General features: G+C 42.0%; 1 protein-coding gene across 1 annotated transcript in view; it reads right to left on the bottom strand.

The window, feature by feature from the left end:
* Nucleotides 1–372: 372 nt before the first annotated feature.
* tspan9a (tetraspanin 9a) overlaps nt 373–14752 on the bottom strand; it is a 421126-nt gene continuing 406746 nt past the window's right edge. The window contains 1 exon segment of the mRNA XM_084334274.1: nt 373–1201. Within this exon segment, the coding sequence (XP_084190400.1) occupies nt 1130–1201 (72 nt within the window). The 3' untranslated portion in view covers nt 373–1129.

Raw genomic sequence — 14752 nt, 5'->3', positions numbered from 1 at the left:
GTGTGCCATGAGGGAGAGAGACTGACTGCTACACCCCAGAATAATATCGGGTGAATTAAGGATTCTGAACAAATCGCTCCTTGCAGCAGCATCACGCTGTCCTACTTCCACACCCGCGCTCCCAAAGAGCCCCCGGACCAACCCGATACACGGATGGCTGGAGTCACATCGCCCACTGGAGAGAGAGAGACGTCCATCTGTCCCAGCACCACGACACCTCGACCCCCCCCCTCCCCCCCTCGTGTGTGAGCCTGCGCGAGTGCGCACTCACAGCGTGGCCAGTCCCAGTCTTAAGCGTGCGTCTGGGAACACGAGACACACTGAATCGCTTCTGCACTTATATTCCAACACCAGCATCTATGACACACTTTGAAGAAAAACGAAAAAGAGAGAAAAAGAAAATTGGAAAAGAAAATGAGACATTTGACATTTTCCATGACAAAGGTATATATATATGTATATATATATATCGGTGGAGTAGAAAACTATCATGCTATGTGAGAGCTTTTTTCCTTCCTGTTGTCATCTACAAAGAGGGCAAGAAGGAAGTTAACGTTAAGTCGACATGAGAACAAAAACAAAAACAAAACAAAAAAGAACTCCACAAGAGCCGGAGGAGGGATATATTATGATATCAAGTTTCATGTCTTGTCTCTTTGCCTCCAAGGGGTAGATGTGGGCGTTAGTCAAAGTGTTCCATCGTCTGTCCTTCCTTCCTTCCTGCTGTACTGTTAGTCCAAGCGAAAAATTATAATAAAATAATAATAGAAATGCACAAAAAGTGGAGCGACAACCAATAGGATTTCCTTCCTTGCCAAAAGTAGATGTCCTTTTCCTTTTTGTCCCCCTCCCCCGATCTCCCAGTCCTGTTACTCTTTGGCAAAATGAAAGGTGAGTGGAGAGAGCAGGAGAGTAGGGCGGTGGAGGGGGGGCACAGCTGGGATCTATACAGAGGGGTTCAGAGGAGAGGGCAAGGGGGACGTTGTAAGGGGTTACAAAGGGGGCAACGCAGGGGGAAGGGGGGTATCATCCAGAGTCTATCCCATCAGGCTTTGGGGCTTGTCTCTTGGCCAGTGCGCCTCACAGCGCGTGTGTGCCTCCCCCTGCCCTCTCTCTGTTTCCGAGGGGGCTAGGCGTCGTACTTCTTCCCCGTCCTGTGGATCTGGTGGAACAGCGTCATGGAGAAAGCCATGCCCAGGAGCTGTGGAGGAGAAGGACAGAGACAGCGGGAGTGAGTCGAGATGTTTCGGAAGAAATACGTGCACGTTTTGTTTACAGTGCGCTTGCGGTGGTCGTGTGTGTTTGATGCGAGCGCCTTGGGCTGCGGTCTGCGTCTGACCTTTTAGATGCATAGATAAATCTTCTAGTAAAGGGAGAACACTCAATCTCATCTGTGACCCAAACAAATTGCATGTGTGTGTTCCTGTGTGTGTGCCGCCCATCGCATGTGTGTGTCACTGCATGACGAATAAAGACTTCTTCATACTGGCTCTGAACTAAGTGTCCTCATGGTTTCCATGACAATGTATTTAGCTATTCTAGCCAGATATTGAATCCTGTTTAATACTAGTGGGGCTTGAGAGAGTTCAGATGAGGATAAGAAAAACATATTATATATTCCCCTCCCCCCTCTCTCTCTCTCTCTCTCTCTCTCTCTCTCTCTCTCTCTCTCTCTCTCTCTCTCTCTCTCTCTCTCTCTCTCTCTCTCTCTCTCTCTCTCTCGTTGCTCCTTCAGTATCTCACTGATGGAAGAAGTGTACGACATGAGCGAGCATGACGCAGACGAGCCGGAGTGAAACTGAATAAAAGTATACAGCCGTCTCTCTTTGAAGTTCCCATTACCCCCTGATGCACCCCAGCATCACAGAGACGCACAAGGCTGATCCTAAAAAACATTATCTGGCAAAGGTCCGGATGGCTGGAGGCTGTGCTACATCGTATCGTCTTTAATGAAGGGGCCGTCGGAGCTTCCTGCAGACAGAGACGATGATGGCTGAGGCGGGATGGCTTTAGTGTGACTAATAATAATGAAAAAAAAGTATAATATATTTTTTTAATACATTTTTTTATCATTCTTTCCAAAAGCAAAGAGGCCTAGAAGCGTGGCTAACGCTAATGGCACGCATACCAGAGAGGCTAACTGCCTAAGAAAATGGGCACAGAGGCACTGAAAGAGGATTTTACCCGTCTAATGAACACACTAGACTAGACAAATATCAAGATGTATCCATCAGTGGACCAATTGCATGCTTTTGCAGAGGACAAGAAGCCTTCAGTCGACACCTTCAGACATTAAGCACCCCCCACAGCCCAAATGGAAGGATCCAAAAAGAATATATATATAAAAAAGAAAAAAAATATATATATAAGTTCTTATATTTTTTTTGCATTCGACTAAGAGGTTGGCAGTCGACTACAGCAGTCTACTATCGGCAAATGTTGGCCAATCAAAGTCGACTATACAAATCCTTAGTCGTGGACAGGCCTAGACTGGGCCAGGGGGGTGGGGGAGTGCACTGTAGTGCCAATCAAACCCGGGTTCTTAAAGGGCGATGTAAAGAAAAACACCACCATCACTCAAAGTGCAACACAGAGGCGCTGGAGAGAAAACAACACTGTGGGCATGACGGTGATCATCCCCCCTGAAGGCTTATGGGAGCGACAGGAAACTCTTAAACCAGCTGCAAACCCAATTATCCACACACGCTTCATCTGAGTCCAGTCGCGGTTTGGCGATACTTAACGGCGTCTTCTCCGCTCTGTCCGAATGGTGTGGTGTGTGACAGCGGTATGTGGGCCGTGCTGGAAGTCCTAAGATGCGAGCTGTCCGCGCTGTCCTCGCATGAATGTGTGCGACTCTTTGGGAGCGGTGCGGGGACTTGTGAAACCATTTACTCCCTGTCTGTCTCTGTCCTACCTCTGGGCTTTGTGGCAGGAGGCTTGACATACCTTCCACTAATCTAAATTATTTATGAACCAACATGTCTCTTCGTATTAGATCCCCATGCAGAGGCTTATATAAGGGCAGAGGCTTTTCACCATAAAAAGGAGGCTGTCAGACCCTCAACTTGCAAGAATCATACTGTCTGCTAATCTGGCTGCCAGAGGTATATGTATTCTCCTTTTCTCTGTCTTTCTCTCTCCCCTGTCTGTATCAGAGAACATGTGTGTGTGTGTGTGTGTGTGTGTGTGTGTGTGTGTGTGTGTGTGTGTGTGTGTGTGTGTGTGTGTGTGTGTGTGTGTGTGTGTGTGTGTGTGTGTGTGTGTGTGTGTGTGTGTGTGTGTGTGTGTGTGTGTGTGTGTGTGTGTGTGTGTGTGTGTGTGTGTGTGTGTGTGTGTGTGTGTGTGTGCGTGCATGCATATGCATATGCAAAATTGTCGACATTGATGTGAGCCCGGCCGATGCCATGGGGTTTTAGTCTGTGCACACAGACATCATCAACTGCAAACAGTTATGGTATTTGTATGGTTTGTGTGTGTGTGTGTGTGTGTGTGTGTGTGTGTGTGTGTGTGTGTGTGTGTGTGTGTGTGTGTGTGTGTGTGTGTGTGTGTGTGTGTGTGTGTGCGTGCCTGCGTGCCTGCGTGCGTGTGTGTGTCTAAAGAGCAGGCGTGTGATCTCCTCATGCATACATAGTGGTGTGAGGCCCGGGCCAATATAAAACATTGACTTCCATCCTGCAGAACGGCGACCCCTGAGCAGCCTGCCTGACTAACCCTATCTACCTCCAGTACATTACAGGGCGGGTGGAAGTCTTTTACCAAACTCTACAGGGAGATTCTGTAATGAAGCTAGGCTGACCTAACTGAACCGTAGCCCAGATAAGACTAGCTGGAGTGAAAAGAGAAGGACAAACAGTGCAGGGGTGACTGGCCCGGGTGACTGGCATGGGAAGGTGAAGAGGAAGATGGAAAAGGCTGATGAAGCTCGAGGGGCGTTCGTTGTTTTGTTTGCGTGCTGCAGCTCATTAAATAAGCATTAAAACATAATTCTGTGAGCATGAACAGAGGCATGAAAGGAAAGATGTTAACAGAGCAGAGGCTGAGTTGTATAAGCCAGGGCAGCGAGGGCCAGAGTACAGAGGAGAGTTAAGATGACAGAAAAAATAAAGTGATGTGGCGAGAGAAAGGACGTTGTGTACCTCCATAGCAATCGCACCTGCGTGGGCGGAGCGGCAGACGGCCGAGGACACGACAAGAGAAACAAGAAGAAGAAACCAGTGGTGACGCAAACAGAGACTGTGACCAACAGGCCAGCCGCAGGGACAGAAAAAGGACAGACTTGCACTGGGAGGGAAGAATAGTGGGCCAGAATGTGGACGAGCGTCATCTATAGGGAGACTGAGGGTCAGAAAGGTGAGGTAGAGTAGTGCGGACAGAAGGAAAATTTTAGGCCCTGTTTATCAATATTTTGGTAGGTGTTAAAATGATGGCCATACCTCACCTTAAAAAACAATTACTACCATACCTCAATTACAATGCATGACAAATGTTTTTAAAGGGGAACTATTTTGCAATTTCTTTCACTATTTGGGCAATTGTACACAATTCCTGTGAGTCTATGGAACACATCTGTACGTTTTTTTTCAATAAAATTAATTGTTTTGTATTTCTAATCAAGTACTGTAGAGCAGCGGTTCTCAACAGGGGTGCCGCGGCACCCTAGGGTGCCTCAGAGAGCTGCCAGGGGTGCCTTGAGATAAAAAAAAAAATTGCTATCTGTTGCAGCTGCACTGTTTTCCATGAAAATACCATATTTGGATAAGTTTGACCATTTCTCAAAATCTGAAAATCATTATTTAATAAAACACAGAAAAGGATCACCAAATTACTCTGGATTAAAAAAAACTTTACAGACAACATTGAGACAACGCTTCCTGACACATCTCCATCCAAACTCATTGAAATCTCATCTGATACCACCTGGAGAGCTAGTTTCAGAGTGTGGTGCTGAGTACCAAGTATCTCATGATGCAGCAGTTAAGGTGTTGATACCATTCAGCACCACATATCTGTGTGAAGCTGGCTTTTCATCCATGACAGCTCTGAAAACAAATTATAGGGCCAAGTTGAGCCTTGAGGATGGCATGCGTGTTGCCTTGTCAAAGATCTCCCCACGTATTGACCATATTATTAGCCATCAGCAGCAGACCTCGCATTGAGCTAGAAATGTCCACTGAGTGAACGAGTGCTTATTTTCTGTATTTATTTATATATATTTTTGAGAAATGGTAACTTGGTGATCCTTTTCTGTGAAATGGTCACACTTATCCAAATATGCTATTTTTATGGAGAACAGTGCAGCTGCAACAGATAGCACTTTAGTGATCCTTTTCTGTATTTAAAAAAAAATACATGATTTTCAGTTTTTGAGAAATGGTCACACTTATCCAAATATGCAATTTGTATGGAAAAGAGTGCAGCTGCAACAGATAGCACTTTAGTGATAATTTTCTGTAATTTTATTTAAAGAAATACGCTATTTGATTTACTACTACAAGCAGTGTAATGTCAACAGTACTAAGCCATTTAGACCTGAAACACCTGTTAATAATGCATTATATAGCCTGCATATACACACAAATGTGTTTCCCGGTTTCTTAAATAAACATTATTTTGAAAGCAAGCACTTTTGTCATCATTGTAGCCAAAAAGACAGGACCGGAAAAGTTTTTTTTTTTTTTTTAAACTTTGGCCATTCCCCTGGCTCTTTTATACGTTTATCGCATTTATTCTGGTCAAGGATGACCGACAGAAACAGGCTGAAAGGGTTCAGATGGGGGGGAAGACACTCTGGGAAAGGCACGGCTGCAGTCCGGGATTCGAACTCGCTAAACCCCAGATCCGTGACGAGCACGGTTGTCCCCGGCGCCGAAATAGCGCTCGAGGTACATGGTGAGCTACTGGAGCTCCCCCCGGAAAAGTCTTTATCGTATGTAGGGGTGCCCTGGAATATTTTATTGAACACAGGGGTGCCTTGGCACCAGAAAGGTCGAGAACCCCTGCTGTAGAGCACCACTTTCTGCACTTCCAGATTCCAAGCTGTTTTTGGCTGGGCTCCGCCTATACTCGCAATGCGCTTTGAGTGACAGTCAGTGCACCTGCACTGGCAGATACCTTTCTTTGGGGGGGAGAGAGAGAGAGAGAGAGAGAGAGAGAGAGAGAGAGAGAGAGAGAGAGAGAGAGAGAGAGAGAGAGAGAGACAGATAGAGAGGGAGAGAGAGATACAGACAGAGAGACGAGAGCACAGAGCGCGACGCGCGTGTGTGTACTGTATGTGTGCTCGAGTTGCGAGTGTGTGTAAGCAGGGGGACATAGCTGAGGAGAGATCGCTCTGAGACTCGCAGCGTATGAGCCTCCCTCTCTCTATCTGTCTCTCTCTCTCTCTCTCTCTTTTGGGGAAGTGTGCAAGTGTCTGACAGGGAAACCGCTTCCGCATTATTTCCACTCGCTCCGTTGTAGAGCGAATTGTTGATTGTGGGCGGTGGCTACAACCACAGAAGGAGCTGAGGTATGCAAATCAAGATATGCAAATCAGCATCTCTACGTAGACAAGGGAGGCAATTCTAAATGGCTTAGTTCACTGGGGGAGGATCTTGTATCAACTGAACTGGAGGAATGGGACTGAATGAGAATTTCATATCTAGTCAGTGTTGGTACAACCCCACATTGCTAGAAAACAATGCAAACCCCTGGAAAAGGCCATTTATAAGATAGGGGACCTTTAAAGGGGAACTATCTTATAAATGGCCTTTTTGAGTGTTTAGCATTGTTTCCTAGCTATGTGAACTTATATTAATATGATCTATGTCTCAAAATTCTCATATTGGCGCATTCTTCCAATTCTCCTCTCACAATATTCACCCTCACTGAACTGAGTCGTTTGAAAATGTGCCTATATGTGATGTCATATAGTCACTGCTGCATGTTAATGTTCAGGCGAACACGACGGTGCACAGTGGTTTAGGTGCCGCCCTGCAGCCCAGACTCAAAACAGCTCGAAATCTTGAGGTAGAAAAATGCTGTTTTTGAGGACTTGATTAGAAATACAAAACAATGAATAAAAAAAATATATATATTACAGAGGTGTTCCATAGACTCACAGGAATTGTGTAAAAGTGCCCAAATGGTGAAAGAAATAGTAAAATAGTTCCCCTTTAAGACTGAGTACTCAATATCACGCACCACAGTCCGTTGAGGCATTTAAAAGGGGACTAAAAACATTTATTTTTAACAAGGCATTTGCCTAAATGGACCTACTGATGCCTTGTGTGTTTTAAAAAAACTTGATATTTTCTTTTTTAGCTGTCTAGAGCTGACTTTCATCTGAATGTTTCTTTTATATTGGTTGTTTTATTAATTTTCATTTTATTATCTTTATCTCCTTTCATGTAGCACTTTGAGATTTGTTACAAATATAAAGTGTGTTACAAATAGAATGTATTATTATTATTAATATAAAAACTTTGCAGGTGGAATGTTTTTCATTGCATAGTTTCATTGAATAGTGAAATTAATTACCTAAATTACCTAAAACGTTAAAGATTGTTTTCATTCAGAACTCTATAATTGGCAGATGAAATGTTTTTCATTGCCAATAATGAAAAGTGCTTTCCGGACAATCATGTAGCTGTCCTGTTTGGTGAATGAGGTTTATTTATCTTCATTAACCTCCTCTTAACATAACATAACACTCTTTGTCGGATGGTTTTTACCCCAGAGCCCTTCACGGTGCCTTGCACACACAGACGCATATGTTTATTTTTACACGGGTAATCCCGGTGGGAGTTGGACCCCTAACCCTGGCAGGGTTCACGCCAAGCACTACCTATTAAGCAGAAGCAAAAAAGATACCAGCACTCTCTGATAATATCCTTCAGCGTTTCTTTCATTTATGGGCAGCAGTGTAGGCTGGTACTATTGTAGTCTCTTGTAATACCTGTGCTGGATACCTTCGGTGCATGGCGCTTTAATAAGAAAATAATCAACCCCCCCCCCCCCCCTAAAAAATGCAGGCGGACGTGTTCGTCTGCACTTGAAGGCTGTGTGCTGAACCACGTCCATGTTTTAGTGCACTAGTTGGTCTGTTGCCCATGAATTAAAGACACCCTGAGGGATATTATCCGAGAGTTCTGCTATTTCTTATTCCACTCCTGTACTAATCAACACTGTGCGCCCGGTTCTAAAAACACGCTTGCACACATCATAACTATCCACTAAGAGACCCACAGCAGATTCTCTCCCTTCAGTATCAACACTGTTCTGTTTGTAGCTCAGTTCTATACTCTGTGACTGTTCCTACAGATCCAACACTGAAAAATCGAACCTCTGCTGCTCCTCCACCACTCCACGGGCCAAACTGATTTTGTGACTCCTATTGTTCTGGACCGGGCCAGATTTCACACCTCCACTGCCTCCCACAGTGTATCAGGCTGGCGAGACTTTTTCATCTTAAACTTTTATTTGTCCCAAATGCCCCAGCTCCATCCGATTCCTTAGCTTTTTTCACTGTTTACGGTACTTATCATGCATTGCAACACTAATATATGGGCAGTACCCCAAGTCAGACTGCCCCAAACCCACTTAGTAAAAATTATCTTGGTGGTCTGAGGGCAGTAGCCCCCGACCCCCTCCCTGGAGGAGCACTTAAGTTAAGTACCCTCCCTTTGTTCACTTTGGGAGCCAGCCACCAGCCCCCGAAATATAACACCTGGGTGCTAGTTCTAAAGTGGCAGAGGAGCAGCAGAGGGTTAGCAGAAGGGATCTGAATTTTCAGTGCTACATCTGTATACACTGTGTGTCTGTTCTAATACTCTGTGTGTCTGTTCTATACTCTGTGTCTGTTCTATACTCTGTGTGTCTGTTCTATACTATGTGTGTCTGTTCTATACTATGTGTGTCTGTTCTATACTCTGTCTCTATTCTATACTCTGTATCTCTATGCTATATTCTGTATTAGGGATGTCCGATATTATCGGCCAATATTGGCATAAAAATGTGATATCGGTTTTGAAAAAAATTATATATATATATATATATATATATATTTTTACGTTTATTTAACCTTTATTTACCCAGGCAAGCAAGTAAGAACAAATTCGATTTTCCGTGCCCTCTCATCAGCAAGCCAAATTACCGCTTTCAGTTATGCAGCATGTTATTTATGTTAGCTTTGTGCTCAACGACAATAACACTATGTAACAAACCATCAAATACACTCACAGCACACACGCACACACAACCACACGCACACACTCACTTTAAATAAACAACTCACTGTAGCACCCACTTTACCCACTTTAGACACTTTAACATACTTTATATTTATTGGTAAAGAGATTTGCACTACAACTCATACCTCATTGCACCTTACCCTAAGTTTTACCTCATCTCATTTCCCATTTCTGCATTGTACTGTATATTGTATTGTAACTCAGTTAAAAAAAATTCTACTCTGTATTGTATATTATGTATATTGAACACTTTTGTTTTGAACACTTTTGTTTACACTTGTTACGTACTTTTGACTTCTATTTTACACTTATCCATTTTATTTTTCATCTAGCACACTCTCAGGAGCAGAACAGCTAAAAGCATTTCATATAAAAGTTTTTTTTTTATATATATATATATATATATTTTTTTTTAAACAAACACATAAACATAAACATAACAACATAAAATTAGATATACAAGCATTAATTAACAGTGCACATCCAATGAAATCACCATTTAAATAAATGTATTATACAAGATATACACCTAATACTTGCTATCTAATACCCTAAACACATACGCTCTCGCTCGCTCCCCCCCCCCCCCCCCCCCCGGGCCCCCCCCTTGGATAATCCATCCATTATCACTCGCTCCTAACCAGGCACTACAATTCATATGCTAGCTTTTATTCTCTCCACCACTTCTAACCACATTGTAATTTTGGATTCACTGAGACCCAAAATTCTTGCTGTAGATATTTCTAGATAAATCACATTTATCTCACATATGTAAGAATCCAGACCTTCCGGCACATTTTTTCCGGTTGAAACCATCGTGATGCTATCAGCTTTTTAGCCGCTGTGATACCTGATACAACCAATCTCTTTAGCTGTATAGGGACTGCAAACTCAAAAACATCATTCAACAGTAATACAGAGGGGTGTACAAGTATATTCAGAGTTAAGAGATTTGATAATTGCTGGGTCACTTCTTTCCAGAATATCTTAACTGGTGGGCAGTCCCAGTACTTGTGCATAAATGTACCCTCATCCCCATTTGTACATAAGGAGCATCTGGAGTCTTGTTTAAGACCCATTCTGTTCAGTCTTATAGGAGTCAGGTATGTCCTATGAATATAGTTAAGATTGATTTGTTGATGATCCGGGTTACGTGACGCAAGTCGAACATTTGCCCAGGCTTCTTGCCAATCAAAATTTATTTCCAGGTCTGGTATATCCCTCCTCCAGACTGAGTCTAGGTGGAGGATTTCATACGAGGACGTTAGTAATTGATGATAAAAATCTGATACAAAACCTCTCGATGTCTCTCTTTCATAGAAGAATTTGTGGTATCTGTGGTGTACAATTGGTGTCCTTAATGGGACACCATGAGCCTTCAAACATAACAATAACTGTGCGTAAAAATAATATGTGGAACAGGTGAGATTACATTTTTTGTGTATTTCCTCATAACTACAAAAACCCTGTTTGTTGAAAACATCTCCTAATGTGTGTATGCCCTGCTTTTCCCATCTAGGGAATCGTATAGGTCGTTTTTCCAATCAGGAGTGCATTGTTATTGAATAAGGGAGTATGATTACCGTAATTCCTCTAATAGTAACCCCGGCTTGTATTTGTTTCAACTGTAGCGGGTACCAGGCTTGTATTAGGAGGAGGCCTGTATAAGAGAGAGGCCTATATTTCTAATTTTCAAACGGATCATAATGAATAAATCAACATTTTGTATCAGTTTGAACCCAGTAAAATGTACTGGGTTCATTTATTGAAACCAAGTACTGTATGAAATACGGTAGTAAACAGTGCAATTACAGGTGGTCAAAAAAAGTTAAATAAAGTAAAATAGTGCAATCACAATACTGGTATAATAATAATAATAATAATAATAATAATAATAATAATAATAATAATAATAATAATAATAATAATAATAATAATAATAATAATAATAATAATAATAATAATAATAATAATAATAACTTCGTTTTATACAATTCTGAGGTAGGCTTACTCTCTTGGTAAACATTAACACCATACCATTATATGGTATTTACTGCACAGCCAGGCCAGCATATAACAACAATAACAAAATATATTGCCTATGGTAAATCCGTTGAGGGAAATACCGTAATTCCTCTAATATACATGAAACCCGGCTTGTATTAGGAGGCCGGCTTATAATTGCTTAGCTCAACAGCGCACCCGGTCATTAATAGAGACCCGGTTTTTAATTGAATACCGGTTACTATTAGAGGAATTACGGTATGCCATTTATGTGGGTTAGAATATTTTTTTTGTGTTTCACGCCATATCCGGATCACATGAGTAATAATGGGGCCAAATTTCAGTTCACATTGCTTAATTGATAATTTGGTGTATACTATGTCCTGCAGTCTATCTGGTGCTACTATATTTACTTCTAAATTTCTCCAGGATACTGATGCTTGAGGATCAAACCAGGTTGTCAGTGGTCTTAAAGTGTACGCCTTAAAATGGTGGAAAAAATCTGGAAATGCCATACCTCCGTCGGCTTTGTTTCTCTGTGGGGTGGATCTTTTTATACGTGGAGGTTTGTTATTCCAAATAAATCTGTATGCGGAAGAGTGTAATTTTTTCCAGTAACCATCTGGAGGGGGTAATGGTAGCATTGAGCTGATGAAGTTGATTCTAGGTAGAACATCCATCTTAACTATTGATACCCGTGCCTGTACTGAGTTTTTAAGTTTTGACCACCTGTCAAAGTCGTATTTGATTTTATTTTGGATTTTTATGTAATTTTGCTTCACCGTTTGGCTTATGGTAGGGAATACTTCAACTCCCAAACATCTAAAGTGTTTAACCATTGGTGTTTCTTCTGGAAGGAGTATATTTTTTTTTTGCAGGGGCGTTAAGTGGAAGAAAAGCCGACTTTGGCCAATTTATCTTAAATCCCGATAGATCGCCAAAGTCATCAATCAACTTGAAAAGATGAGGCATTGCGGTGTTAGGGTTTTGCATGAACAGTATTACGTCGTCCGCATATAAACTAATTTTATGTTGTGTGCCCTTGATTACAATTGGTTCTATGGAACCAATATATAAAAGTATTCTGTATTTTTGTATGACAACTAATAAAGAAATTTGAAACTTGAAACTTGATTGATAGATCAAAAATGATCACGGTCAGAGCCAATAAGAGGTAGATTAGGGGCGGGTCTTCATAGAATACAGGTGGAGAAATAACGGAGCTGGCATTAAAATTTTGAGCAGGGTTGGTAGACGATGGCTGGCCTGCTAGCTAAGAAAGCTAAAGTAAATGCCAGTCCTGTTGGACATAAGAGTGGGGCTTTGTCTTTCAGAAGGTTAAGTGTGTAGAGGTAAAAGTGTTCAGTGCCATTTTGAGACAAAACGTGAGAAAACTTTCAAAGATAAGGCAGACAAGGCAGAATCAATTAGGTTTATGGCACTGCTAATATCATGCTACCGAAGCGAGCTATAGCATTGCTCATTGCATTGCGAAACATGGAAAGCCATTCACTGATGCTCAATAAATAAAAAGAGGCTTTCCTCTGTAGGTCAGAGACATTAAAATCAAGAATAAAAGACAGTCCCATGTCAGCCAGACGTGTTGAACGACGCATTGAAGAAAAGAAAACGTTGGTTTGAGCCACTGTATGTAGCTTTGCACTTGACGAGAGTGTGGATGTGAATGACATACCATGTCTGGGAGCCATGACAATATACTGTGAAGCTTCAATGTAAGAGAGGAGCTCTGCTGTTTAGAACCAATGCCTGAAACACAATTTGGGGACTTCCAGAAGTATGGACCCGTTTTCTTTCATGATCAAACCAGAGAGCTTTGATGCTGACAGTCTTCGGCTCAACATATCCGTGTGAGCAGATATTATCACACATAAAGAGCGTGCTCAGCCCCTCCAGCAGGCTGACCACCCCGCAACTTGTGTACAACTTAAAGAGAATAAGTACACGCCCCCCAGGTCTCAAAGCTCAGCATCTGTTTATTTGTAGCACATATGGTTTTGTATAATGGAGCTCTTTGTCCCGGTCTCTTTTTCATTATAGTTTGCATGAGGATGGCGGCCTTCTTGTATAGTTCTCATATTTCTGCTTGTTAGACTTAATTCTTCCTTTTTGACATTTGCTGCAATTGCAACACTTTGTAAATGAGGGAATGTCATTGAGGGCAGTATGCTGAAATGAGAAACTCATATAATTTGTAACCGCAGGGGGTGGTTAACGGTTCTTGTTGCTGATGAACAAGATTGGTGGGAGGTTGGTAGGTTAATGATTTCTACTCAGATGTGGATGTTTTCATAAGGATGGAGCGTTCTTGTAGAGCGCTCATATTTCACTGAGAGAAAATACCACTGAAGGTCTCTGTACCACAGAGACAGTGCCACAGATAGAGATGATTATGATGATTATGACAATAAAGCTACATGAAAATGGCAAATCTTTGAAGAAAATTAAACAAAAAATGATGTGTTATGTCTTATATATTCATAGTAGAACTGTGTGCTTTCAGAACCAACATTGCAACCAAAATTACCAAATGGTGTCATAAGTAAACGTAACGTTAACTTTAACTCATTCCGTGCCGGACCCGATGATAGTTGGGTTAACTCGCCGAATGTTCGGCGCCAGACCCGAGTATAGTTGGGTTTTGGTCGTTATTTCTTTTATTCACTATTTCCATTGATTATCCATCCAGGGAGCCTGATGTTATCATTGGTAATGGGTCTGAGATCTCAAAAGTCCAATACCGCCGCCTGGTGGGTTGCGGCCTGTATTGCACATCCTTTGAAACTCTCTGTATTCGGGTGTGCGTTGATGAAATAGGTCCGGGCGGACTTTTCCTAGTCGGGCATGACGAGCGCTTATAACGCATGGATTTATAAGAATCAAACACTCCCGATTCATGTTCTTTGGTGGATTATGTTATGGACACAATCGATCAATACTTGGAATGGTGATCAGATAATTGGAATATTCTTTTTGGAGTACATCCTAGTCAAGGTAAGGGCTATATGGTATCAATCTTACGTTGATCCAATAATCCCTTCATTGCAATCGGACCGTATGTGTGTAATGTTGTGACGATCAAAGCATAAAAAAACGAACCCCCCCCACCCTTTCATGCATTCATGATGAAACATAATACCGATAATATATCGTTGATTTCGAAATAGTAGCATATACAGGCGAGAAACGGCACGGTTTTGAGTGAAATGCACGTATTGCTGCATAGCGTCGTTTTCTGGGATTAGACAGGATTACTCTAAAACTATACTCATATTCACCACGGTATAAAACGGGAATGTATGGATGAAAAAATTATTTCGTTTTCACAAATTGAACGATAGATACTCGATGTCAAATGGGCAATAGTATTATATCCATAGCTATGATATGTAATATAGTTTGAGCCCTGCAAACACATATTCGTATACTTTAAAGCGCTGGCCTTTCAACAGTAACAGTAAACAGCGCCCTCTGCCGCTGAATGAGTTTTAATGTTGATA

Source organism: Notolepis coatsorum (genome assembly GCF_963971535.1).
Source record: "Notolepis coatsorum genome assembly, chromosome: 18".
Taxonomy (NCBI): domain Eukaryota; kingdom Metazoa; phylum Chordata; class Actinopteri; order Aulopiformes; family Paralepididae; genus Notolepis; species Notolepis coatsorum.
Note: the sequence above shows the minus strand (reverse complement) of the source record. Positions and strands in the feature narration are given on the sequence as shown.